The sequence below is a fragment of the Delphinapterus leucas genome, chromosome 5, assembly GCF_059928025.1.
Source record: "Delphinapterus leucas isolate spDelLeu-1000000601 "Yukka" chromosome 5, BTC_Dleu_Yukka2, whole genome shotgun sequence".
In the NCBI taxonomy this organism is placed as follows: domain Eukaryota; kingdom Metazoa; phylum Chordata; class Mammalia; order Artiodactyla; family Monodontidae; genus Delphinapterus; species Delphinapterus leucas.
In genome coordinates, this window is record NC_143133.1 from 134,502,552 (window position 1) to 134,529,813 (window position 27,262).

At 44.3% G+C, this 27,262-nt stretch overlaps 2 protein-coding genes across 8 annotated transcripts in view; one reads left to right on the forward strand and one right to left on the reverse strand.

Moving 5' to 3' along the window:
* Window positions 1-46: 46 nt before the first annotated feature.
* On the forward strand, window positions 47-20,647 carry PPID (peptidylprolyl isomerase D). Of its 4 annotated transcripts, none has more exons than XM_022582240.3 (10): window positions 47-295; window positions 1,598-1,738; window positions 4,665-4,771; window positions 6,994-7,182; window positions 8,028-8,150; window positions 8,315-8,421; window positions 10,093-10,234; window positions 11,918-12,004; window positions 19,326-19,368; window positions 20,520-20,647. In XM_022582240.3, the coding sequence occupies exons 1-10, from the start codon at window positions 211-213 to the stop codon at window positions 20,645-20,647; spliced, it is 1,152 nt and encodes a 383-aa protein (XP_022437948.1). In that variant the 5' UTR covers window positions 47-210. The 4 variants fall into 4 exon arrangements, with proteins under 4 accessions (XP_022437948.1, XP_022437950.1, XP_022437949.1 ...); XM_022582242.3 differs by having other exon boundaries at window positions 20,486-20,628; XM_022582241.2 differs by lacking the exon at window positions 20,520-20,647 and adding an exon at window positions 20,097-20,463.
* Window positions 12,011-27,262, reverse strand: part of ETFDH (electron transfer flavoprotein dehydrogenase) — a 42,928-nt gene continuing 27,676 nt past the window's right edge. For 2 of the 4 annotated variants that reach the window (XM_022582238.3, XM_022582239.3), the window contains exons 10-13: window positions 24,926-25,094; window positions 23,085-23,267; window positions 22,585-22,806; window positions 20,802-21,179 (exon numbers count right to left, since the gene is read on the reverse strand). In XM_022582238.3, the coding sequence (XP_022437946.1) occupies window positions 21,016-21,179; window positions 22,585-22,806; window positions 23,085-23,267; window positions 24,926-25,094 (738 nt within the window). In that variant the 3' untranslated portion in view covers window positions 20,802-21,015. Of the gene's footprint in view, window positions 19,247-20,801; window positions 21,180-22,584; window positions 22,807-23,084; window positions 23,268-24,925; window positions 25,095-27,262 lie in introns of those variants that run through there. The other 2 variants (XM_089911335.1, XM_089911336.1) reach the window with 2 other exon arrangements.

Below are 27,262 nucleotides of genomic sequence, written 5' to 3' on the forward strand. Positions count from 1 at the left end.
CGCCGGAAGTCGGTCGGAGACGCCGGAAGTTGGGCGGAGACGCCGGAAGTCGGGCGGAGACGCCGGAAGTCGGGCCGCGGCCTCCGGGCTCCTGTCGGAAGCTGGTCGCCAGCGCCGCGGTTCTTCGCAGACGCAGCCGGTTTTGGGGTTCGGGCTGCGCGGCGGCCACGGGGTGTTCCGAGGAGCTCGCGAACACGTCTGCGGGCCACAATGTCGCACCCGTCCCCCCAGGCTAAGCCGTCCAACCCCAGTAACCCCCGAGTCTTCTTGGACGTGGACGTTGGAGGGGAGCGAGGTGAGGAGGCGGGGCTCCCGGGGTCGGGGTCCCAGAGGTTGGGGTGGGCCCGCGACCTTGTACCGGTGCCCTGGGGCGTGCGGAAGTTTCTGGAGGTTTTTGTTCGGGGGTGGTGGCGGCCTTTGGGTCTGTCTTGCCCGACTTGGCCGCCCTTCCCCGCCACCTGCTTTTATGTTTGGGGGACATTCAGAAAACCCCGGATATGCGTCTCGGGGGCTCCCGTTGCCTAAAAGTTCCGGATTTTTGTTTTATTTGGCGGGCAAAACTGAGGACGTTAAGGCCGGGGTGCAGCCTTGCAGATAGCTCTGAGGACTGCTCTGAAGGGCTAAGGGAGGAGCCGGGATATATAGGAGTTTTTGCAGCAAAAACCAGGTCGTGGGAACATCAAAAGATGACCGTTAACAGAGGAAACCAGACATATCAAGTTAAGGGACGTAGCGCTTTTCTGTGTATGAGGAGATGCAAGAGTCCGGGCTCACTGAAAACCTTCCTTGGACGTGCACCTCGGCTGCCGGGGCCAGCGTCCTGTGCTTTCTCACTCTGAGTCTCCTCAGGGGGCACCTTTGGGCTGGCTGCAGCGGCTGAGGGCTCGGTGGGCTTGGCACTGGGCAGCCCGTTGGTCTTTATGCTGAGCTCCCACAGGGCTCACTGTGCAGGCGGCTGTAATGAGAGGGCTCGATGGCTGCAACATCCTTTGCTTACTGGTGGGGCAGGTGATCCTCTTCCATTGACACGCGCGCGACCGCGCATACACCCCCCCACCCCCCCCACAGACTTATATGTATCAGTACTTTGATTTTGTTTTGAAATTTAGTGCCAGGTTTATCTTTTACCTACCTTAGGAATTGTCTAGAATGTGAACTTTTCAGCTTTTGCTTCAGAGGCAGCACTGGGCAGGTTCCACAGAGCACAAAGACTACAGCTGTACCTACAGCATGGCCGACGTGACCCCTCAGTATGTTTCATTTTCTCCTGTTGGTTACTTGGTGATGGGAAGTTATGAGCACATGTCAGAGAAATTAATCAAATGAAAACCATTCCTAGTTCATGGTGTCCTTAAATGGTGCTACTCTTCTGGCTGCTGTGTTGATGATCCTTTGTAAGATGTAGTAAAATAATTGTTTCAAATTCATCTAGATACATGATACTTAACATGAGGTAGACTGAATTTGAATATTAGAAAACTGACCAAAAAAGAGAACTTGGTCTTTCAGTCACCATAATTTTACCAACTCTCCTTTTACCATTTGCTTATTTAGCTGGTTGTTTTGCATACTGACACAGTTTCATTTTTTCTTTCAGTTGGTCGAATTGTCTTGGAATTGTTTGCAGATATTGTACCCAAAACTGCAGAAAATTTTCGTGCATTGTGTACAGGAGAAAAAGGCATCGGACCCACCACTGGGAAACCTCTGCATTTCAAAGGATGTCCTTTCCATCGAAGTACGAATGCGTTTTCTGAATCTGGTTTTCCTTATAGGTGATTGGATCCTGTTCTTTAGGAGTTAGGGAAGAAAACACTAAGTAGAGGGTGAGAGTTAACAATTACATATATTGGATTATTATTCAGCCATAAAAACTAATGAAGTACTGATACATGGTACCATGGGGACAAACCTCGAAAATATTATGCTAAGTGATAAAAGCAAGACACAAAAACAAAAGGTCACTTGTTGTTTAACTTCATTTATATGAAATATCCAGAATAGATAAATCTATAGAGACAGAAAGCAGATTGGTGGTTGACAGGGGCTAGGGGTAGAGGGATGGGGAGTGACTGCTTTTAATTTGTGCAAGGTTTCATTTTGGGGTGATGAAAAGAACTTGAAACTAGACAGAGGTGATAATTACCAATACTGTGAATGTACTAAATGTCACTGAATTGTACACTTTAAAATGGTTAGTGGTTAATTTTATGCTATGTAAATTTTACCTCAATTAAAAAAAATCCTCCAAACTGTATGAACCAAAAAAAAAAAAAAAAATTACTGTTAGTTTCCAAAAGGATGCTTTGAGATCTGAGATGATAGCTCAGTTTCATAAAGGTTGGTCTGTGGAAGGTGGAATTAATTATGGGAGGGTACTAAGGTTTATTTATACAGAAATGGACTACCCTAGCTTCACCAGGGTGTGGCCATGGTAAACAGACAGAGCTTGGGTAGCTTGACTACCTGTTGACAGAAAGTTATGCCTACTTCTTGGGCAGGATTGCTTGGGAAGACTGCAGCCAACTTAAAGATTCTGTGTCTTGGACACCTGGTGTGATGTGTGATCAAAAGGTGACTTTTCACACTGTGTAGTCATACCTTTGTTCAGTGATTATTTGATGGCTCCCCCAATAGACTGTAGGCTCCATGAGTTCAGAAACTGTATCTTCTCACCATTTTGTCCTTAGCATCCAGCATAGTTATTGAGTAGGCCCGCAATAAATATTTGTTTAATGAATAAACAAATGAGTTAAACTATAATTATGAGTATTTAAATTCTTCTAAAACTTGATTAAGAAAAAATTAACAGTGATTTTTTTGTTAAAAGAAGACGTTGGGGGTAGGAGTTTATTAATTTCTTTTATTTATTTTTGTTGTTTTGGGTCTTCGTTTCTGTGTGAGGGCTTTCTCTAGTTGTGGCAAGTGGGGGCCACTCTTCATCGCGGTGTGCAGGCCTCTCCCTATCGCGGCCTCTCTTTTTGCGGAGCACAGGCTCCAGACGCGCAGGCTCAGTAGTTGTGGCCCACGGGCCTAGTTGCTCCGCGGCATGTGGGATCTTCCCAGACCAGGGCTCGAACCCGTGTCCCCTGCATTAGCAGGCAGATTCTCAACCACTGTGCCACCAGGGAAGCCCCTAACAGTGATTTTTAAAATACTTAAACTGTTGATTTACTTTCACGTTTAATAAAATACCAAAATATAAGCATACCATGGAGATATTGCAGGTTCAGTTCCAGTCCACTGCAATAAAGCGAATATTGCAGTAAAGCAAGTCACACAAATTTTTGGTTTCCCAGTGCATATAAAAGTTATGTTTATACTGTAGTCTATTGTATGTAATAGCATTATGTCTGAAAAAATAGTATGTACCTTAATCTAAAAATACTTTATTGCTAAAAAATGCCCAATTATAGTAACATCAAAGATTACTTATCACAGATGACCATAACAAATAATAATGAAAGTTTGAAATATTGCAAGAATTACCAAAATGTGACACAGATATGAAATGAGCAAATGCTTTTGAAAAAAAAATGGCACTGATAGACTTGCTCTATGCAGGATTACCACAAGCCTCGCAAGTTGTAAAGAAAAAAAAACAGAGTATCTGCAAAGCGCAATAAATGGAGGAGTGCCTGTGTGCTAATAAAGGGTGTGCAGAAAAGAGTTAACGTATCAGGCCTGAGGCTGCTGGCCTTAGAAGAGTCTACTTGCAAAGGGTGGCCACTGCCTGGAGTCAGGGAGCGTGGCGCTTGAACCTCTCTCTGAATCCTGGAGGTGATTTACTCTGCCTAGACTCTTTGTGCATTCTGATTTATGCTGGACACTGCTCTCCTTTGGGAGTCTGGAATTTTGCTTCCTGCTGGGCAGACAGTGCCTGCAAGATCAGCCCCAGCAGAGACCTCGGGTGCTGAGTCTCTACAGGGCTCTCCTGGGGAGAAACACTGTGCACATGTTGCTGCATTTCTTTGCTGGGGGGAAGAGGAATGTGCCCTGTGACCGTTCATGGGAGCGAGGGAGCATAAGGGAACACCTGGATTCCTCCAGCCTCTGCCTGTATCTTCTCTCCCTATCATCCAGCTGTGTCTTCTTACTACATCCATGTAATACAAACAGATACCGAGTTCTGTGAGTCCTGGGAAATCTCTGAGCATGCGGCAGTGTTCTTGGGAACCCTTGCTACTAAGTGATAATATTTGCTGAAGTACTTGCATTACAGTGTAACAAACCTCTTGGGAATAATTGGTTATTCAGTAGCATTTTTGAGTAACCGTTATGTGCCCAGCCATGCACATGGTTACCAAGGAGGAAAAAAGGAGTTGCTGTACTTAATTGTTTGCCGGGAGAGACAGATCATTATGATACATATGATAAAAGGGAGGTAGAATCAAGATGCTGTTGGAGAAAAATAAGGAGTTCCAGTTTTGGGGTCTGACAGTTCTATAGGGGAGGTGCCATGCGAACTGATTCTTTGAGTGTTGGTGGGCCATCAGGGAGTGGGAGTAGCTGGGACTCAGACTGTGAAAAGCCTTTTAAGAGTTTGCAGTTGTGGACGGGGGTGGGGAAGGACAGGAGAGAAGTTGTCCTCATTACGACATATCCGTTAGTCAGCATTGCTGCAGTCATCTGTAGCTTCTAATGGCGATTTTCCTTTTTTGTAGTTATTAAGAAATTTATGATTCAGGGTGGAGACTTCTCAAATCAGAATGGGACAGGTGGAGAAAGTATTTATGGTGAAAAATTTGAAGATGAAAATTTCCATTATAAGGTAAAGTAGACAAAAATGCGTGTTTGTTGCTGATAATAAAAGTTATGTGCCTGGGATACTTGTTGAATTAGGATAAATGCCTCAGATGTGCTCAGATCTCCTTTATTTGTGAAAGGTATCATATTTGTAAATATACATCTTTTTTTTGGTTAATAAATTTATTTATTTATTTTTGGCTGTGTTGGGTCTTCATCGCTGCGTGCGGGCTTTCTCCAGTTGCAGTGAGCGGGGGCTGCTCTTCATTGCGGTGCGCGGGCTTCTCATTGCAGTGGCTTCTCTTGTTGCAGAGCATGGGCTCTAGGCACAGTAGTTGTGGTGCGTGGGCTCAGTAGTTGTGGCTCACGGGCTCTAGAGTGCAGGCTCAGTAGTTGTGGCGCAGGGGCTTAGTCACTCCGCGGCATGTGGGATCTTCCCGGACCAGGGCTCGAACCTGTGTCCCCTGCATTGGCAGGCGGATTCCTAACCACTGCGCCACCAGGGAAGCCCCATAAATATACGTCTTTAATACGAAAAAATTTCATCCAGTAGTGATTTTATTGGCAAGAATGCAACAGCTATTTCATTGTGATCCAGGTTTATATACTTCAGTAAAGCCAATGTGTTTTTAAGGGTGGCCACCATATGGCAAAACTGTTTCCAGGAAAAATGTGCTCATCAGAGGGATGGTATGCTTTATCCTTAAATTTGAAGAGCAACAAAAGCATCGCTAATGTCTGGGATGTCAGGGGATTTGCACACTAGCAGATCTGGTTAACGTCCAGGCTCCTAAAGGACGTTAGTGGTGCCTGTGCCTTCTTATCTTCCTGGTCCCAAGATGTCCCCGTCAGGGTATGTTGCATCATTCAGGTTATAAGAATGGACGTGTAAGTACAAAAGTAAAGTGACTCTTTTTGGAAATGAGGAATATGAGCAAGGTAATGAGGATAATTTGAGAATAAAATGTCATCAGTCTTTTAAACAGTTTATTGCCTGCAGCTAGTACTGTCACTGGCGCCAAAGAGTTTATAAAAATGAAACGCCTTCATGATAAGGAATTAAAAATCTTGCCAGAAAGACAAGATTAAAACACATAGGACAACTGGAGAATAATACAATAATACGCTAGTAAATGCTAAGTTGATTGTGACTTTCTGTGTATGCTGTAGGAAGAAAGTATGATATATATTAGGGAAGACACTGAGGAGGAATGGGTACTTAAGCTGGGCAAACTGGACCTCGCAAGGTGGCTGAGATTTGGTTAGAAGGAACTAGAATACAGATGCCAGTTTGAGGGAGGGATGTGAGGGAGGGATGTGAGTGAGGAAGGACAAAGGCGTGAGGAAATAAGGTTAATAATATTTAATATCGTGGGAAGAGCACCAAACTTTTGGAAGGGAGAAAGGGAAGCTACCAGAAGGATGAACACTAAGATCATGTGACAGACGTGTTGAGAAGAAGCAAGGGGGCCTTTTGCAAGGGCATCTGGTTCTTCTACACGCTTGGTGGCCTTGAAGGCAGGGCTAGATTTAGGTTGAGGGGTAAAGGCACCTTAGGCGGGAGGACCAGCATGAGTGTTACACGTGCGGCCCAACAAGGAGTGCGTTTAGGAAGCCTTAGGGTCAGGTGGAAAGAGGAAGACAGTGGGGCCACGGAGCCTTTGAACAGGCTGGGCCAAGGTAGATGTTGGGTTTCGGGAGGTACGCGGCGGTTCCTTTTGGGCATTCTCTCAAGAAGTGCTTCACTGGATGAAAGCCGTGATATTTGGCTTCCTTGGAGAGTAGGAAAGGACCTAACGGAACTTCCAGTCTAAACTGAATGTCCCTCGCTGTTCTCAGTGTAAAGGAAGAATCATAATGTAGGCCTGAGAGCGGGAGCGCTGTTGAGTGCTTTTCAGAAAAAAACGCCCCCATCATAAGAAAGGGCAAAGCCGAATCATTAGGTCTTCATCTTAAAGACGAAGCGTAAGCACTTTCTCAATATGGCCGGTTTAGAAGTGCCACCCCTGCCCCCCACGATTGTTTCTGTTACTTCATTCCGTTTCATAAGCTTTTCTTAAAGTTTAAAAAGTGATTAAGTATCCCACGTTTTGTGAATTAAAGGTTACAGTTGGTACAAAGTAAGATTACACTACACGGTGTGATCTAAATAGTATTGCAGTCCACCCTAGTTTTGTGAATGGTTGGTAGAGAGTAATTCAGACAATAACTCTAACCTTGGTTTTCTTTAATGGCGTATTCCTGCAGCATGATAAGGAGGGATTACTGAGCATGGCAAATGCAGGCCGCAACACAAACGGCTCTCAGTTCTTCATCACGATGGTTCCGACTCCTCACTTGGATGGCAAACACGTGGTGTTTGGCCAAGTGATTAAAGGAATGGGTGTGGCAAGGATTCTGGAGAATGTGGAGGTGAAAGGTGAAAAACCTGCCAAAGTGAGTACCAAGTGACAGGGTAAGACCCTCGTTATCCTAGCTGCTGTCTTAGCAAATGTAATTAAAAGGCTCAGATGATGGTTAGCTGAAAGACGTTAGGACGGCTCTTGTTAAAGAAGCCTGGCCCTGCCACTTTTTCTTCAAAGCTCTTTTGTACACTGGGAGAGATGAGGGCAGTTTAAAAGGAGGTTGTTATGATTTCAGCATCATTCTTGCTGATTTTGGTAACTTAACTCTCCTAGACCTGCAAAACTTTGAGTCAGTGTGTATATGAGTACAGAGAGAGCAGGAAACCGAGAAACTTGGTCTCCTCTCTGCCATTTAACTTGTGGTTTAGGCTTGCTCTTGTTATTTAACTTTCCTTGGCCCGTTTCCTCAGCCTGCATAAATCATTTAAGGGTTTAGACTGGATTATGTCACTCCCAAGAGGCTTGTGCTCTAAATGTGTGTGAATCCACCCTCACGGGCAGGGTTGTGAGTGGAATTGGAGACTCAGACCTGCAGGAGGGGGGCTGCCACTCAGTGTGCGAAGGAAACAGCAGTCAGTGAGTCGAAGGCACGTGCCCACGTAAGGAGAATCCCACGGGGAACGATGAAACTTCCCACATAGTCTGTGTGCACGGAGCTCCTGGACAGCAGCACCAGGCACGTATGCTGCGAAGTGACCCTGCTGTGCTCCTCGGGGTGTGTGCAGAGGTGCGCCTCCCGACGCCAGCCTGTCGCGTCAGAAGCAGCTTGGACGCTGTTGCTCATGCCTTGCGGCTGGAGAGCTTTTAAGCCCAGACTCTTGTTAAAGTCGTCATTAATAAGGTAGACGCTTCTACAGTTGACGGTTGTTTTTACAGTTGTGTGTTACTGCAGACTGCGGAGAACTGAAGGGCGGGGATGACTGGGGAATATTCCCCAAGGATGGATCTGGTGACAGTCATCCAGACTTCCCCGAGGATGCAGACATAGATGTAAAAGACGTGAGTACTTTCATGTGGGTTAAAGTTTAAGTACTTAAACTGCTAAAAATATTTAGCCCTAAAATTTTGAGCTTTTTGTATCAGTCTGTCTCAATGATAGAACTTAGCACTAAACCGCGTTATATACTAAAACCCAACATATTCGTGTTCTTTCTTTTGTACAGGTAGATAAAATTTTATTAATAACGGAAGACTTAAAAAACATTGGAAATACTTTTTTCAAATCCCAGAACTGGGAGATGGCCATTAAAAAATACACAAAAGTTTTAAGGTAATAAAATATTTTTAATAAATTGCTGTAAGAACTTGAAATTGAATTATAAACTGAAATTCAAGAGTTGTTCTATTTTTGGCATATTACTTGCAGAGTAATCAGGTGTATTGAAATAGTTGCACTTCTTTGGTTGCTTCCAGATTCTTATTTTGAAAAATTTCAAAACACAGAAAAGTTAAGAATAGTACATGGATAGCCATGTACCTTTACCTGTGTTCACCAGTTTTTAAGTTTCGCCACACTTGTTTTTGCAGAATCATTTTGAAAGGAAGTTGCAGATACCATGACACTTTACCCCTCAATATCTTAGCAAGCATTTCCTGAGAAGCCAGGACACTCTTCTACTTAGCCTTAAGACTATGAAAACATCTCCCAAATATCATTATGTCATCCATATTCAGAGGTCCCCAGTTGTTTCAATTTTGTTTTGTTTTTACGCCAGTATCCATTATATCCTTTGGTTTTATGTCTCTAAGGCTCCTCTAATCTTTAATCTCCACGTTTTTTAGTCATTTGCATTTTGTGGCGTCGAAGCCCGTTGTCTTACGGAATACCATCTGTGTGTTTATTGCTTCCTCAAGGTTAGTTTGAGGTTACATATTTTAGCAAGGACTTGAATAGGTGACGTGTATGTTTCCTATGATACCGTGTCCTGAAGGCACGTGGCAGTTTCGCCCGTTTTGAGTTTTGGCACTTGGTTAAAGTGGCGTTAGCCACGTCTCTGTTATGAAAGTACCTTTCCCCTTTGTAAATAATAAGCCCTCTGTGAGGTGATAACTGTGAGATTATGTGAACATCTCATTCCTGGCCTTTCATCCAGTGGTTTCAGCACCATTGAAGCCCTTCGCCTGAATCAGTTATTACACTGACGCTTGCAGAACTGCGATTTTCTCATTCTGCAGTTACGAGCTGGCATTCTTCTGTTTGAAAGACCCTCTACCCCTCCTTCTTTTAAAGTATTACTGTAGTATTTGATCAATTCAACGAATTATACTATTACCTTCGTTCTTTCTGATGCTTGAAGGCTTCCCGATTGTCTGATGGGAGCCCCTTTCCTGTATCTCTTTGTTCCTGTATCTCTTTGACTGTTCTGTTAGTCTGTGAGCTCTTGCTTTCTGCCACAAGATGGTCCAGACCCATCTTATACTTAACCTTGTGTCCAGATCTGAGTTTCTCCAAGGAGCCCTGATTCTTTTCAGTGGGGGACAGACTCTAGAAATCAAATTCTGGGGGCCAGGCCCTTTTCAGTAAACAGCTAGGAACTATAGTAAAAGACAAGTCAGAATCACCATCACAGGGCTCTTCACCTGTCCCCATTCCAGTCCCTGTCCCACAATGACAGTCTTGGTTCCAAACCTAATTACACTGGAAAGTGGGTGATGGAAACCTGAGCTTTACAAATAGAAGTGTTCCTTACTGTATAATCTCTAGGTTTGGGGATTGTTCTTAAGTTGTCTTCTTTGAACATTTTGGGAAAGAAGTTGGAACAAGTAAAAATCTTCTAAAGGAAAGCATTTAATAAAAAGATTGTGGTCATTAAGAACATTAATATTAGCATGTGGTGAACTTTCATATCAGAACTGACGCAGCACGTTTTGACCGAGTGGAGGAGAGCAGAGTTAAGTCTTAATGGGGGCTGCTTGCTGCTTGTACCGATGTGTTCTCCAGGTATGTGGAAGGCTCGAAGGCTGCTACTGAGAACGCAGGCAGAGCAAAGCTGCAGCCTGTCACTTTGAGCTGCCTGCTGAATATCGGAGCCTGCAAACTGAAGCTGTCCGATTGGCAGGGAGCAGTCGACAGCTGTTTGGAGGTAAGTCTGTTGATGTTACCTTTTTGAAAGAGTTGGATGATGACTTACTACTTCGAACAAAAGCAGTTTTATGTGACACTACTGCTATCTTATTGCGGAGGACCTAGTGAGATCCGGTGAAACATAATCTAAGTCACTTTATCTCTGAGTATTTTGGACCTCAGTTCTTCCTCTCAGACCATTCATTTAGCTTATAACACTACATCACTTAATTTCTCTGAAGACACTTTCCTCCTCAGCTCATTTATTCACTTAACACTTGAGCGCCTGTTATGTGCCAGGCATTGGAAGACAGAGCCAGGAATGACTGCGACGGTGGCCGGCGAGGTCGTTAGCAGAGCGTCGTCGCTTTGCCATCTTGAGCAAGTTCCTACTTGGAGAGTCTGAGTTTCTTCGTACGCCAAATGGAAATACTGCTTTCCTCCTGGGATTGTTAAGACCATGTGTAATGCACGTAAAGCCTTTAGCGCAGTGCTGGGAGCAGGTTAAGCAGCTAACACACTTCAGTGTTTTAATTGAAAGACCCTCCCCTCGAGGAGCTTGAGGAGCTTTTTTGGTGGGAGAAGGAGTCAGTTTCAACGTAGGGTCGTCAGGACTTGTACAGGGACAGTGCGTGCTGTTGGAACACACAGGAAGGTGCCCTACCTTCACGGGGACGTCCGGGAGTGCTAATGACAAAGCTGGCAAGGTGGCAGCCTGCCTGCCTTAAACAGAGCAGTTATGACTGCCTCCCTCTTGCACAGTTTGAGCAGTTTTCCAAACTAAAACATATATTTTAGAAAGACCGCCTCTAGTAACTTTTATGTATATTGCACATTAATCTAGGTCACAAAGATCAGCTATGCCCGAGCAAGTGGAAATAAAATGAGGTCCTAATTTAGTGGGGTAGGTGGAATAAGGAATAAGAATGTGTTTATTAGGAGGGAACATGCGACAGAGGACGAGATTGCTCTTCACTCTGGATCGCTTTTTGACCTTTGTGAGGCAGATAATATACACCCTTTTCAGTAAAATCCGAATATTGACCTCTAAAAGATGTTACTAAATACACTATTTTTAAAATGTTTCAGAGGAAAAACCTATTAGAAGTTACTCATGCTCCTGAAAAACCCCTAGATGTCAACTAAATGAGTGTATCCAAATTTCTATCCAGAATGTTTTTCTCCTATCAGCTAGGGCCCAATCAGGAGATAGACACCACACAGTAATTCCAACAGAGAAAGGTTACTGTCGGATACACATAAGGGGCAGATTGGAGTAGCGAGGGGTTGGCTAGGAGAGGGAACGCTGAAGGATCGGGGCATTGCAGGGTATATGTGTATGTATATGTGCAGAGACGTGTGTGATACAGGAGCAGCTGCTCCCTCTGGGGTGCATGGAGGCCCTGGGCCGAGACCCAGGCGCGACGGGGAGGGGGGCTGGGCCACACTGGGTGCCCCGGAGCTTGGGGGAGCTCGCGGGAGGCTCGCAGGGACCTGGAAGGGAAGTGGGTCCCTCGGCCGTGGGCACTGGGCGCCCTCTGCTGACAAAGCAGCGTGTAACCGGAGGCTCTCAGGGCCCAGCGCCCTTATCACAGAACAGCGAACGGCTGTTTTGGAGCTGACGGGCAGTAAATGGAAATCCAGCATGTATACTTAGTACTCAGTACTTAGATAAAAATATTAACTGTATAACTTTCTGTAGGCCCTTGAAATAGATCCGGCAAATACCAAAGCACTGTACCGTAGAGCCCAAGGATGGCAAGGACTAAAAGAATACGACCAAGCATTGGTAAAGTTTTGTTTTAAATTTTATTTTTTAACATCTTTATTGGAGTATAATTGCTTTACAATCGTGTGTTAGTTTCTGCTTTACAACAAAGTGAATCAGTTACACATATACATATATCCCCGTATCTCTTCCCTCGTGTCTCACTCCCACCCTCCCTATCCCACCCCTCTAGGTGGTCACAAAGCGCCGAGCTGATGTCCCTGTGCTATGCGGCTGCTTCCCACTAGCTATCTGTTTTACGTTTGGTAGTGTGTATATGTCATTGCCACTCTCTCACTTTGTCCCAGCTTACCGTTCCCCCTCCCCGCATCCTCAAGTCCATTCCCTAGTAGGTCTGCATCTTTATTCCCGTCCTGCCCCTAGGTTCTTCATGACCATTTTTTTTTTTTTTTTAGATTCCGTATATATGTTAGCATACGGTATTTGTTTTTCTCTTTCTGACTTACTTCACTCTGTATGACAGTCTCTCGGTCCATCCACCTCACTACAGACAACTCAGTTTTGTTCCTTTTTATGGCTAATATTCCATTGTATATATGCGCCACTTCTTCTTTATCCATTCCTCTGTTGATGGACACTTACGTTGCTTCCATGTCCTGGCTATTGTAAATAGAGCTGCAATAAACACTGTGGTACATGACTTTTTTTGAATTATGGTTTTCTCAGGGTATATGCCCAGTAGTGGGATTGTTGGGTCATACGGTAGTTCTATTTTTAGTTCTTTAAGGAACCTCCCTACTGTTCTCCATAGTGGCTGTATCAGTTTATATTCCCACCAACAGTGCAAGAGGGTTCCTTTTTCTCCACACCCTCTCCAGCATTTATTGTTTGTAGATTTTTTGATGATGGCCATTCTGACTGCTGTGAGGTGATACCTCATTGTAGTTTTGATTTGCATTTCTCTAATGATTAATGATGTTGAGCATTCTTTCATGTGTCTGTTGGTAATCTGTATACCTTCTTTGGAGAAATGTCTTCTGCCCATTTTTGGAGTGTGTTGTTTGTTTTTTTAATATTGAGCTGCATGAGCTGCTTGTATATTTTGGAGATTAATCCTTTGTCAGTTGCTTCATTTGCAAATATTTTCTCCCATTCTGAGGGTTGTCTTTTCGTCTTGTTTATGGTTTCCTTTGCTGTGCAAAACCTTTTAAGTTTCCTTAGGTCCCATTTGTTTATTTTTGCTTTTATTTCCATTTCTCTAGGAGGTGGGTCAAAAAGAATCTTGCTGTGATTTATGTCATAGAGTGTTCTGCCTATGTTTTCCTCTAAGAGTTTGATGGTGTCTGGCCTTACATTTAGGTCTCTAATCCATTTTGAATTTATTTTTGTGTATGGTGTTAGGGAGTGTTCTAATTTCATTCTTTTACATGTAGCTGTCCAGTTTTGCCATCACTACTTACTGAAGAGGCTGTCTTTTCTCCATTGTATATTCTTGCCTCCATTATCAAAAATAAGGTGGCCATATGTGCATGGTTTTTTCTCTGGGCTTTCTATCCTGTTCTGCTGATCTATATGTCTGTTTTTGTGCCAGTATCATACCGTCTTGATGACTATAGCTTTGTAGTATAGTCTGAAGTCCAAGCCTGATTCCTCCAGCTCCATTTTTCTTTCTCAAGATTGCTTTGGCTATTTGGGGTCTTTTGTGTTTCCATACAAATTGTGAAATTTCTTGTTCTAGTTCTGTGAACAGTGCCACTGGTAGTTTGATAGGGACTGCGCTGAATCTGTAGATTGCTTTGGGTAGTAGAGTCATTTTCACAATGTTGATTCTTCCAATCCAAGAACATAGTATATCTCTCCATCTGTTGGTTTCATCTTTAATTTCTTTCATCAGTGTCTTATAATTTCCTGCATACAGGTCTTTTGTCTCCTTAGGTAGGTTTGTTCCTAGATATGTTATTCTTTTTGTGGCAGTGGTAAGTGGGAGTGTTTCCTTAATTTCTCTTACAGATTTTTCATCGTTAGTGTATAGGAATGCAAGAGACTTCTGTGCATTAATTTTGTATCCTGCTACTTTACTAAGTTCATTGATTAGTTCTAGTAGTTTTCTGGTGGCATTTTTAGGATTCTCTATGTATAGTATCATGTCATCTGCAAACAGTGAGAGCTTTACTTCTTTTCCAATTTGGATTCCTATTATTTCTTTTTCTTCTCTGATTGCAGTGGCTAAAACTTCCAAAACTATGTTGAATAAGAGTGGTGAGAGTGGGCAACCTTGTCTTGTTCCTGATCTTAGTGGAAATGCTTTCAGTTTTTCACCATTGAGGACGATGTTGGCTGTGGGTTTGCCATATATGGCCTTTATTATGTTGAGGAAAGTTCCCTCTAGGCCTACTTTCTCGAGGGTTTTTATCACAAATGGGTGTTGAATTTTGTCGAAAGCTTTCTCTGCATCTACTGAGATGACCATATGGTTTTTCTCCTTCAATTTGTTAATATGGTGTATCACATTGATTGATTTGCGTATATTGAAGAATCCTTGCATCCTTGGGATAAACCCCACTTGATCATAGTGTATGATCCTTTTAATGTGCTGTTGGATTGTGTTTGCTACTATTTTGTTGAGGATTTTTGCATCTGTGTTTATCAGTGATATTGGCCTGTAGTTTTCTTTGTGACATCTTTGTCTGGTTTTGGTATCAGGGTGATGGTGGCCTCGTAGAATGAGTTTGGGAGTGTTCCTCCCTCTGCTATAGTTTGGAAGGTTTTGAGAAGGATAGGTGTTAGCTCTTCTCTAAATGATGCATAGAATTCGCCTGTGAAGCCATCTGGTCCTGGGCTTTTGTTTGTTGGAAGATTTTTTTTTTTTTTGGTGGTATGCGGGCCTCTCACTGTTGTGGCCTCTCTCGTTGTGGAGCACAGGCTCTGGACACGCAAGCTCAGGGGCCATGGCTTACGGGCCCAGCCACTCTGCGGCACGTGGGATCTTCCCGGACCAGGGCACAAACCCGTGTCCCTTGCATCGGCAGGCAAACTCTCAATGACTGTGCCACCAGGGAAGCCCTTGTTGGAAGATTTTTAATCACAGTTTCAATTTCAGTGCTTGTGATTGGTCTGTAGATATTTTCTATTTCTTCCTGGTTTGGTCTCTGAAGGTTGTGCATTTCTAAGAATTTGTCCATTTCTTCCAGGTTGTCCACTTTATTGGCATACACTTGCTTGTAGTAATCTCATGATCCTCTGTATTTCGGCAGTGTCATTTGTTACTTCTCATTTTTCATTTGTAATTCTATTGCTTTGAGTCTTCTCCCTTTTTTTTTTTTTGATAAGTCTGGCTAATGGTTTATCAATTTTGCTTATTTTCTCAAAGAATCAGTTTTTAGTTTTATTGCTCTTTGCTATCGTTTCCTTCACTTCTTTTCCTTTATTTCTGATTGGATCTTTATGATTTCTTTCCTAATGCTAACTTTGGGGTTTTTTTGTTCTTCTTTCTCTAATTGCTTTAGGTGTAAGGTTAGGTTGTTTATTTGAGATGTTTCTTGAGGTAGGATTGTACTGCTATAAACTTCCCTCTTAGAACTGCTTTTGCTGCCTCCTATAGGTTTTGGGTCATCATGTTTTCATTGTCATTTGTTTCTAGGTATTTTTTGATTTCCATTTTGATTTCTTCAGTGATCTCTTGGTTATTTAGTAGCATATTATTTAGACTCCATGTGTTTGTATCTCTTACAGATCTTTTTCCTGTAATTGATACCTAGCCTCACCGTTGTGGTTGGAAAAGATACTTGATACGATTTCAGTTTTCTTAAATTTACCAGGGCTTGATTTGTGACCCAAGATGTGATCTATCCTGGAGAATGTTCCATGAGCACTTGAGACCAACGTATATTCTGTTGTTTTTGGGTGGAATGTCCTATAAATATCAATTAAGTCCATCTTGTTTAATGTATCATTTAAAGCTGGTGTTTCCTTATTTATTTTCATTTTGGATGATCTGTCCATTGGTGAAAGTGGGGTGTTAAAGTCCCCTACTATGACTGTGTTATTGTCGATTTCCCCTTTTATGGCTGTTAGTATTTGCCTTATGCATTGAGATGCTCCTATGTTGGGTGCATAAATATTTACAATTGTTATATCTTCTTCTTGGATCGATCCCTTGATCAGTATGTAGTGTCCTTCTTGGTCTCTTGTAATAGTCTTTGTTTTAAAGTCTATTTTGTCTGATATGAGAATTGCTACTCCAGCTTTCTTTTGGTTTCCATTTGCATGGAATATCTTTTTCCATCCCCTCACTTTCAGTCTGTACGTGTCCCTAGGTCTGAAGTGGGTCTCTTGTAGACAGCGTATATATGGGTCTTGTTTTTCTATCCATTCAACCAGTCTACGTCTTTTGGTGGGAGCATTTAATCCATTTACATTTAAGGTAATTATCGATATGTATGTTCCTATTACTATTTTCTTAATTGTTTTGGGTTTATTATTGTGGGTCTTTTCCTTCTCCTGTGTTTCCTGCCTAGAGAAGTACCTTTAGCGTTTGTTGTAAAGCTGGTTTGGTGCTGCTGAATTCTCTTAGCTTTTGCTTGTCTGTAAAGGTTTTAATTTCTCCATCAAATCTGAATGAGATCCTTGCTGGGTAGAGTAATCTTGGTTGTAGGTTTTTCTCCTTCATCACTTTAAATATGTCCTGCCACTCCCTTCTGGCTAGTAGAGTTTCTGCTGAAAGATCAGCTGTTAACCTTATGGGGATTCCCTTATGTGTTATTCGTTGTTTTTCCCTTGCTGCTTTTAATATTTGTTCTTTGTATTTAATTTTTGATACTTTGATTAATATGTGTCTTGGCGTGTTTCTCCCTGGATTTATCCTGTATGGGACTCTCTGTGCTTCCTGGACTTGATTAACTATTTCCTTTCCCATATTAGGGAAGTTTTCAACTATAATCTCTTCAAATATTTTCTCAGTCATTTTCTTTTTCTCTTCTTCTTCTTGGACCCCTATAATTCGAATGTTGGTGTGTTTAATGTTGTCCCAGAGGTCTCTGAGACTGTCTTCAATTCTTTTCATTTTTTTTCTTTATTCTACTCTGAGGTAGTTATTTCCACTATTTTATCTTCGAATTCACTTATCCGTTCTTCTGCCTGTTATTCTGCTATTGATCCCTTCTAGAGAATTAATTTCATTTATTGTGTGGTTCATCACTGTTTGCTCTTCAGTTCTTCTAGGTCCTTGTTAAACGTTTCTTGTATTTTCTCCATTCGATTTCCAAGATTTTGGATCACCTTTACTATCATTGTTCTGAATTCTTTTTCAGGTAGAGTGCCTATTTCCTCTTCATTTGTTAGGTCTGGTGGGTTTTTGCCTTGCTCCTTCATCTGCTGTGTGTTTCTCTGTCTTCTCCTTTTGCTTAACTTACTGTGGTCTCCTTTTTGCAGGCTGCAGGTTCATAGTTCCCGTTGTTTTTGGTGTCTGCCCCCAGTGGCTAAGGTTGGTTCAGTGGGTTGTGTAGGCTTCCTGGTGGAGGGGACTAGTGCCTGTGTTCTGGTGGATGAGGCTGGATCTTGTCTTTCTGGTGGGCAGGTCCACGTCTGGTGGTGTGTTTTGGGGTGTCTGAGGCCTTATTATGATTTTAGGCAGCCTCTCTGCTAATGGGTGGGTTTGTGTTCCTGTCTTGCTAGTTGTTTGGCATAGGGTGTCCAGCACTGGAGATTGCTGGCCATTGGGTGGAGCTGGGTCTTGGTGTTGAGATGGAGATCTCTGGGAGAGTTTCGCTGTTTGATATTACGTGGAGCTGGGAGGTCTCTGGTGGACCAGTGTCCTGAACTTGGTTCTCCCACCTCAGAGGCTCAGGCCTGACGCCTGGCTGGAGCAACAAGAGCCTGTCCTCCACGCAGCTCAAAATAAAATGTAGGAAAAAAAGAAAGAAAGAAAAAGAAGATAAAGTTATTAAAATAAAAAATATTAAGAAAAAATATTTTATAAGTAATAATAAAAAAAAAAGGACAGACAGAACCCTAGGACAAATGGTAAAAGAAAGCTATACAGACAAAACCACACACAGAAGCATACACATACACACTCAGAAAAAGAGAAAAAGGGAAAGAAAATATGTATCGTTGCTCCCAAAGTCCACCTCCTCAATTGGGGATGATTGGTTGTCTATTCCTGTATTCCACAAATGCAGGGTACATCAAGTTTATTGTGGAGATTTAATCCGCTGCTCCTGAGGCTGCTGGGAGAGATTTCCCTTTCTCTTCTTTGTTCGCACAGCTCCTGGGGTTCAGCTTTGGATTTGGCCCCGCCTCTGCGTGTAGGTCGCCGGAGGGCGTCTGTTCTTCGCCCAGACACGACGGTGTTAAAGGAGCTGCTGATTCGGGGGCTCTGGCTCAGTCAGGCCGGTGGGAGGGAGGGGTACAGATGTGGGGCGAGCCTGCAGCGGCAGAGGCCGGCATGGCATTGCACCAGCCTGAGGCGTGCTGTGCGTTCTCCCGGGGGAGTTGTCCCTGGATCCCGGGACCCTGGCAGTGGCGGGCTGCACAGGCTCCCGGAAGGGAGGTGTGGATAGTGACCTGTGCTCGCACACAGGCTTCTTGGTGGCGGCAGCAGCAGCCTTAGCATCTCATGCCCGTCTCTGGGGTCCGTGCTTTTAGCTGAGGCTCGTGCCCGTGTCTGGAGCTCATTTAGGTGGTGCTCTGAATCCCCTCTCCTCGCGCACCACCTGCCTCTTCGGCAGGTCCAGACCTTTTCCCGGACTCCCTCCTGGCCAGCCGTGGCGCACTAGCCCCCTGCAGGCTGTGTTCACGCCGCCAATCCCAGTCCTCTCCCTGGGATCTGACCAAAGCCCGACCCTTAGCTCCCAGCCCCCGCCCACCCTGGCGGGTGAGCAGACAAGCCTCTCGGGCTGGTGAGCGCCGGTTGGCACAGATCCTCTGTGCAGGAATCTCTCCGCTTTGCCCTCCGCACCCACCCCTGTGGCTGCGCTCTCCTCCGTGGCTCCGAAGCTTCCCCCCTCTGCCACCCGCAGTCTCAGCCCGTGGAGGGGCTTCTAGTGTGTGGAAACCTTTCCTCCTTCATGGCTCCCTCCCAGAGGTGTGGGTCCCGTCCCTATTCTTTTCTCTGTTTTTTCTTTTTCTTTTGCCCTACCCAGGTACGTGGGGGAGTTTCTTGCCTTTTGGGAGGTCTGAGGTGTTCTGCCAGCATTCAGTAGGTGTTCTGTAGTTGTTCCACGTGTAGATGTAGTTTTGATGTATCTGTGGGGAGGAAGGTGATGTCCATGTCTTACTCCTCCGCCATCTTGAAGCTCCTCTCTGTTTTAAATTTTAATTAAAAAAACCACTTTCATAACTCATAACCTAATATTTCTTTAATTTTTTTTCCCAATTAAAGGCTGATCTTAAGAAAGCTCAGGAGATAGCACCAGAGGATAAAGGTAAGTTGGCAGTTTCTGTAGTGCAAGTTCATTTTGTCCCTTCAGAATTGATCCTCATGAACTAGCATACGCTTTGTCACTTAGAGGTTGCCTTGTCCAGCAGATACTGCAGAGCGCCTGTTCCAGGCCAGGCTCCAGGCATGCTGGAGAAGGCACAAGTCAGGGTTCTGCCTTCAGCTTACACTGCAGCCACTGTCCATGTGTCTGAAGACTGTGTGCTCTGCTGTCCTGTAATTCTAGATGGAAGAGCAGCATTAGAAGACACAGTATTTAGGGCGAATTTAGTGTTTGGGACCATTTCTTAAGCTGAACGTGGCCATGACCTAAGTATTCTAGCTACTGAATATGTTTTAGGAAAGTTTTGGAAAGCTGCGACAAAAATAAGCCTGTTTTTCAAATAAACCAAGTACAAATGGTGATTCTAGGTCTAGATGTGGAAATAGGTCTTTGGGGAGGCACTTCAGTGGGGTCCCCCCTCTGATGGAAGGGAGAAGGCGTATCTGTGTGTAATTCAGTTAGTTCTCTCGGTGGACAGTCTCCTAAAATTGTGCTCTGTGGTTTTTATGTTTGTGTGGTCGCTTTCTCCAAGTAAAATACACTGTTAATAAGGCTCAGTTACCCTTCAAAGAGTTATATCATTTTTTATCACACTAAAGCATGAGTTTGCTGGTCAGCCTAATTTTTTGGATGTTTTGAGAAATAACTCATATTACATATTTATTTTGCAGCTATCCAGGCAGAATTGCTGAAAGTCAAGCAAAAGATAAAGGCACAGAAAGATAAAGAGAAGGCAGCTTATGCAAAAATGTTTGCTTAATAAGGAATTCAGTTTTGCTTAAGTATGCATTGAAGTGAGACAGTTAAAGGATCTTGTCTATTATGTATGATCCCTAATGTGTTCCCTCTGACAATTCAGTTCCCCTTGTTTGCAGTCTAGGAATACAGGTAGGGATTCACTCTTAATAGACCAGTGTTACAAAATATGCTGAAGTTGGACTCATTTTAAATGGCTCTCTGCATTACAAAGGATAATAGTGTCCAGTGTATTTTAAACTTCTAGACACATCTTGTTTGAATAAACAGATCAAAAGTTAAGTATGTATGTTGTTTTTCTCAGTTCTTTGATGCATCTCTCTGTGACGTGTGTGCAGGGCTGGCAGACGTCTCTAAAGGGTCAGGTAGACATTACAGTCTGTCACAGCTACCCAGTTCTGCACTTGGAGCTCAGAAGCCCCCATCGACAGTGTGTAAGCCAGGAGGCACTGCTGTGTTCCAGTAAAACTGCGTAAGAAGAGTGGTGGGCTGGACGCCAACCTCTGGTCTAGGAGATACACTTCGCTGGAAGTGCTGAGCCTGATGAGTCAAATGTACATTGGAGGCCAGTAGTGCCAATAGTGTTCGAATCTCGGAAGACTTGGAGAGAGAAGTAGATGCTACATCACTTATAAAGTTTTATTTAAGAGACATTCATAATTTTTTATGGGACAGTTTTAGGTATAGTATAAAATTATTTCACTGATAATTACTTTATGAACATTCTGATCAAAAATATATTTAAGCTTTTTTGACACCTGTGAACTTCCAAACATTTGAAGTTAACTTGCCGTCCATTTTAGAGACACTGGCACGGGTGAAGCCGGCTGCAGTTTACATTCCATTGTATGCTGGGCCTCCACCGCCTTCGGGTACCACCCAGTTAATATTCTGACTTGGATCCTTAATATCACATGTTTTACAGTGCACACAGTTCTGAGCATTTATCTGTAGTCGAAATCCATCACCTTGTTCCAAAGGTACAAATTCATAAACTCCTGTAAGAAAACATAGGCAACTCCGTGCAGTAGCTGCCTTTAAAGCAGAGGCTAAAGTCCTGGAGAAATTAGCCACAGAAGCCCTCAGCGTTTGTGGACTGAATGTTTACCCACAGAATATTACAGAGATCTGGGTGTGTGCATTTGCTGTTGTATAAATTAAAAATGATAAAAGCACAAGGTACGGCAGCATGTGGCTGAGTTGGTGTTACCAACAAGGGAACTCGAGGTTGAGCAGTTTTCGGGTGTGATGTTATATACGGACATACTTCAGAGACCCAGACGCTGCAATAAAGTGAATTATCACAATAGAGCAAGTCATGTGAATTTTTTTGTTGCCAGTGCATATGTAACAGTTACACTTATGCTACTTTGCAGTCTGTGAAGCGTGCAATAACAGCATTATGTCTAAAAAACAATGTACATGCCTTACTTAAAATACACTTTATTGCTAAAAAATGCTATCTGAGCCTTCAGCAAGTCGTACTAACATCAAAGATCACGGAGCACAATATCAAATATAATAATGAGAAAGTTTGAAATTTTGCAAGAATTACCGCATGTGACACGTGGAGTGAGCAAATGGAAAAATGGCGCCAGTAGGCTTCTTCAGCACGGGGTTGCCAGGGACCTTCGCTTTGTAAAAAGAAGCAGTGTCTGCCAGGTGCAATAAAATGTGATCTTTCCGTATACATGTGTGCCACGACTGCACAGATTAGGTCAGCCCTTACCCTCAGCTTACAACCCAGTGAGATGACAGAAATGGTGAAAAGATAAAAGTCAAGACAGTCAAGGTCCCTCCCTCACAGAACGTATGTTCTAGTTCCTGTCCAGAAGGTACTGATTTTCACACACCTGAATGCTGTTCTACCAGCACTCGAGACCCAGTTCCTACTATAATTCTAGTTGAAAGCTCAGCACTGGAAGATACTGTATCCATGATGCATTTGAAGTCCAGGACGATTTCCCTGAGCTGCATGTGGCCAAAATCTAGTATTTTAGGCTATGTACACATATATAATGTATATGTGTGTGTGTACATGAGCATACATATATACAGACAGGAGCAGCCATGACAGAAACGATTTTTTTTTAAGTCACATGAACACGGAAAGAGGTGTTTGGTGCTTTTCCCCGTAACCCTTAACCTCGCGCTGAGGGTGAAAAGAGAAAGGCTGCTTTTGAGAAATGCCATCTGAATTAGGCTTAATGAGAAATCCCTACTACTATAGCATTAGAGTAGAAACATAAGAATGAGTTTTCAAAAGGAAGCTGGAGATGGGAGTCATTTACAATTTCCAAGCAATAGAAGGAGAAATTAAAAAAACGGAAGCCTATTTCTAACGTGTTTCAAGCAAATCCTCCTATTGACGTTTCAGGAGTGGATGGAAATGAGTGTACTGACCTGCAGGGCAGAACCGCTGCTCAGGCCCGTCGTATATGGTCAGGTTTCTGTTTACAGGTACACTGTCATCTTTCAAGGTCAGATGTGCCGGCTGGTCGTGTTCGTGGTTGGTGCCACTCAGAGCCACGGACGACAAAAGGTCAAAACTGATCTGCCCATCTGGTTTTGGATAGTCAATAGGTGTGCAGTCCTTGGCTGGCTTGAGCTGATCAGAGTCAGAACCTTCCCAAGTTTTGAGGAAGGTTTTTAGTAAAAATGTATCTAATTCTAAAGTACTTCCTTAGATATTTTAATAAAAACCTGTAAATATTATACTGAAGAAATAAGACTTTAGCCCTCTTTCAACAATGATACCCTGTCCTCCTAAAGATATTGAATTCATCATTTCTCTAAGAAAGCAAGTTTAAAATAGTAAAGTGTAGAAGGTCACCTTCTTTCCCTACTTACTGGATCCCGTTTCCTGAGTTAAGGACTAACATTCATACTCAGGCCGGAATTACCTTTATGTTTTAGGGTCCAGGGCTCCATCCCTCTGAATATCCAGTAGAAGATTCCAGTGTAAATCATCCCTCCGTACACACCCAGGACGCCATGGCAGGACGGTCTGACGTTCCTGATGGCATATAGCTCTTTCCACACCCATGATTTCTTCAAATTGTCCTCATACTCAGTTACATCAAGTCCTTTTTATGAAAAGCATGAAATGTTAAGTGAAATTGCCTCAAGGAGTATAAAACACTTTATTGTCAAGGTACTTTGCTACCGAAATAACATGACTTTTACATAGTTAAAAAAGCAGGTGGTCATGTGAGACCACACTTGAAGAACGTTTCATGTATAAATGCTGACATCTTCCAAAAAGATACCCATTTGATAGGTTGTTTAACAGGCAGTAAGGCCATACTGGTAGCATGGAAAATTAGTTGCAAAATTCAATGAACCTGAAAAGGAAGCTAGGAGAGTTTATGCTACCTATGGAGCTGATCACTGAAACACTTCTGTCACGGGCTGAACCGTGAAGGCCCAGAGCGGTATTTTCAAGTCCTGACCCCTAGTTGTCTCAGAATCGGTCAGAAGAGGGTCGCTGCCGGTATACCGAGTTAAGACAAGGGCATGCTGGAGCGGCCTGGACCCTTGGTCCAATGACTGGCGTCCAGGAGACAGCCAGAGGAAGACAAGGCAGGGGCTGGCGGTGCTCTGCCAGGAGCCCAGGGCCCCCGGAAGCTGGAGACTCGGACACAGCTGCGAAGTGCTCGCCTGCGGAACTCCGAATACCTTCCTGGTTAAAGCTGCCCAGCTCGTAGTGCTCGGCTGTGGTGGTCCTAGGAGGTGGCAGCACCTAAAGCTTGGGGCCCTGCACTTAATCTCCAACAGGACATCCTCGTTCTCGTGACCACCCTCCTCCTGGTGCCGGTGACCTGCCTGCTCCGGCCCGACCTGCGCGGGGCAAGCGGGCTGGCGCCCAGCGGGACGCGGACTTGGTGAGGCGGTCTGAGGCACTGGCCCTGCCTCTCCTGTCCCCGAGCGTGCCTGAAGGTACAGTCCACCTGGAGGAGCGTGTCACCCGACTACGGAACGCAGCTCATCTATCGGGTATCTACGGACTTGCTCCTGGTGTTTGCGTCCACAGGGAGCCAAGCCCCTGCTCTGGGAGGAGTGTTCCGTCCAAGGAAACGAGGGTGATCAATAAGTACGTTAAACAGTGAGCCGAGCCGGAAGGTGGAACACACCGGAGAGGGAGCGGCGCGGCGAGAGGGGCTGGCAGGGCTGTGTGCCTATGTGCGTGCGTGCGCGGTGCAGATTCACTGGTGAGGTCCGCGCGAGGCCCCCGGAGAGAGATCCGAGCCGAGGTGCGGGGAGCTTGGGGGCCGGCCATCAGCTGGGTGCCGCCCCCGGGACCCAGGAAGCATGTCTGGGATGGAGGGTGACAGGAGGTGAAGGCGGAGGCGGGTCCGCTGCCTGCCCTGGAGTGAAGGTCTGGGGGCGCCTGCAAGGGTCCACCTGGGCCTGTGCGATGTGAGGCGGGACCCTCACGTTGAACTTGTTTCCAGGGGGCGGGACACCTCAGGCCCGTTCTACTTTCCATTCATGAAACGGCACGTGGCCGTAAAAACCTCACGGCGAGCAGGCTGCAGTGTGCTTTGCCCAGCAGGCATCTTGACGCTTTGTGTAGAGGGACAGTCACACTGCATCTTTCAATGCCCAATGAGATAAACGTACAAGACGGCAAGATTTCTAACTGTATCTACTGTCGTCCTCCATCTGTACACTGAGTGTATGTTTAAATAGCTTCTTTTTAAACATCCCCATGAAGAACGTGAGATTAAATGGGAGTTCTTACCTATCGTCTTTGATTGGAGATTCTCACTAGTTAGTTGATTAAAAATAGATTCTGCTGCCAAAATCCCACTTTTCATTGCTGTGTGGGTCCCTTTGATCTTGGGAACATTCATGAAACCAGGGCTACAACCAATTAGTAAGCCCCCAGGAAAGGTGAGTTTTGGTATAGACTGAGGAAAGAAACAGTCAAAGTGCACCTGTTAGTTCAAATTAAACAAACAGAACCGAATACTCCAAATTATAGCCTCTTTGAAAGCTGTAGGGAAAAACCGAAAAAAAAATTACATGCAAATGAATACGAGTGAAGAGAAAAATCAGAGCAAGGGCAGTTTTTCTCCTCCTCTAGGAACGAGGATCAGAACTATTGCTCTTTTTCTGTTAAGACGTTTTCCATCTTCCTCCCCATGACTTACCTGCATGAGACAGACGTTAAGACCAGAGCATTAACATTTACATAAAATGTTTTTATTTATACATATCTATGTCATAATGAAAAGAATATTCTCTAAACCTCCTGAACGTCTATTATCTAAATTGTGATCTGCTTTTACACGCATTGTGGGTAACACGTGATTTACAAAGGATGTTATCTTAACTCTTCATACCTCCTTGTTTTACCTTGATGTCCAGGGAGTTTTGGAAACCTAGGTTCTAATCATGGCATCGCCACAATTAGCCACTACCTTAAATAATATATTTTAATTAACCGAAGAATAAACTGAATTTCCAAAATAAACTTTAAGATGGTTGTTTGGGCCTCAGTATACACTTCTGACGGAAAACAACGTACTAAAGGGTGGGTGACGGTTTTGGTTTAGCCCCACGATGTAGCAGCTAAGTTACAGACTGCCTCCCTCAGGAGACTGTACTGTAACCTACAGTGTGGAGAGGAAGAAAAGAAAGCTGTGGAGTTGCTCTTTCCTCCTGGAGGCTTCCCTCCCTGGAGGCTTCCCACAGTACGCCACGGATCTTTGTTGAGAAAGTGGTGGGTGGCTGACAGTGTGGCCGATGGGCGGAGAGGGACCCTGAGGAGGAGGTCAACAGGGAGCCCGCCACCATCAGCCACCACGCCGTGGGGCTGTGGCTGCGCTCCTGTGATTACAGAGTTCTAACTGCGTGGGAGTGGCGGTGAGAAGCAAAAGCAACGCTGGCACAAGAAGGCTTGGGCCCAGGGGTGACTGCTGTTCTCCCACCAAACTCAGCATCAGAAACATGCAGATAAGAGAGCGTGAAATCAGGGCCGCAGAGCAGACAACAAGGGGAAAGGGCTTTCTGGAATGCCAGGAGCTGCAAACAGAGATAATGGTTAGGAACCTGGATCATGACAATGCTCCTCTCAAATCAGGCTGTGGCCCTGCTAGTGCAAATTCTTCCAAATGGGTGCTTAAGTCCTAAGAATAAAAAACGTTATGGCCCAAGGGAAATGTGTGTTTTTCAGTTCTGTGAGGATCCTACCCTGTGCGGGCAGCTGGACATCTTGTTAAGGACCTGGGGGACCCAGGAAAAGTCGTACAGAGAGATGTATTCTGGGACATCCATTAAACGGGGGTTAGAGCTTCCCTGGTGGCGCAGTGGTTAAGAATCCGCCTGCCAATGCAGGGGACACGGGATCGAGCCCTGGTCCGGGAAGAGCTCACATGCCGCGGAGCGACCAAGCCCGTGCGCCACAACTACTGAGCCTACGTGCCTAGAGCCCGTGCTCCACAGCGTGAGAGGCCACCCACCGCAGTGGGAGGCCCGTGCACCACAGTGTGGAGTGGCCCCCGCTCGCCGCAACTAGAGAATCGCCGCAACTAGAGAAAGCCCGCGCACAGCAACGGAGAACCAAGGCGCCAAAAGTAAATAAAATAAATTAAAAAAACAAACAAAAAAAACGGGGGTTAAAATGAGGAACCAGGCCATATCACTGAAGAAGATGGGTATGGCCTGGAGTAGTTCTACAGTAACAGATTTTACCCTTCCACCTGACAATTGGTAAAATCAGTCTCGTAACTTCCTTTTTCTAGGACGTTTCTGTAACCTAATCTATTTCTGCACCAAAATAAAATTACACTTCCCTGCACTAAAAGAAAAAAAAAAGAACCTCCCTCCCCCCCCCAAAAAAACCACAGGGGTTAAATACTAGAAACCCATCAGGAAAGGGGAGCTTTGGTACAGACCGAAGAAAGAGAAATAAAAAGTCATGTAATACTTGTTAGTGCAAAATAAAATTGGATGTTCCAAATTTTTGTCTCTGAAGGGTCTTCAAAAACTTAATGGAAGTAAGTTTCTGAATCTTTGACTAATTAAATCAGAAAACTTAGGTAAAAAGTGTATTGTGTGTGTGGGGTCACCTCTT

Bases quoted from the DNA above. Each gene is read 5' to 3' on its own strand.
- PPID (XM_022582240.3), top strand. From the start codon at position 211: ATGTCGCACCCGTCCCCCCAGGCTAAGCCGTCCAACCCCAGTAACCCC. The intron at 296-1,597 runs GTGAGGAGGCGG...TTTTTCTTTCAG, and splicing joins GGACGTTGGAGGGGAGCGAG to TTGGTCGAATTGTCTTGGAA. The intron at 8,151-8,314 runs GTGAGTACTTTC...TCTTTTGTACAG, and splicing joins CAGACATAGATGTAAAAGAC to GTAGATAAAATTTTATTAAT.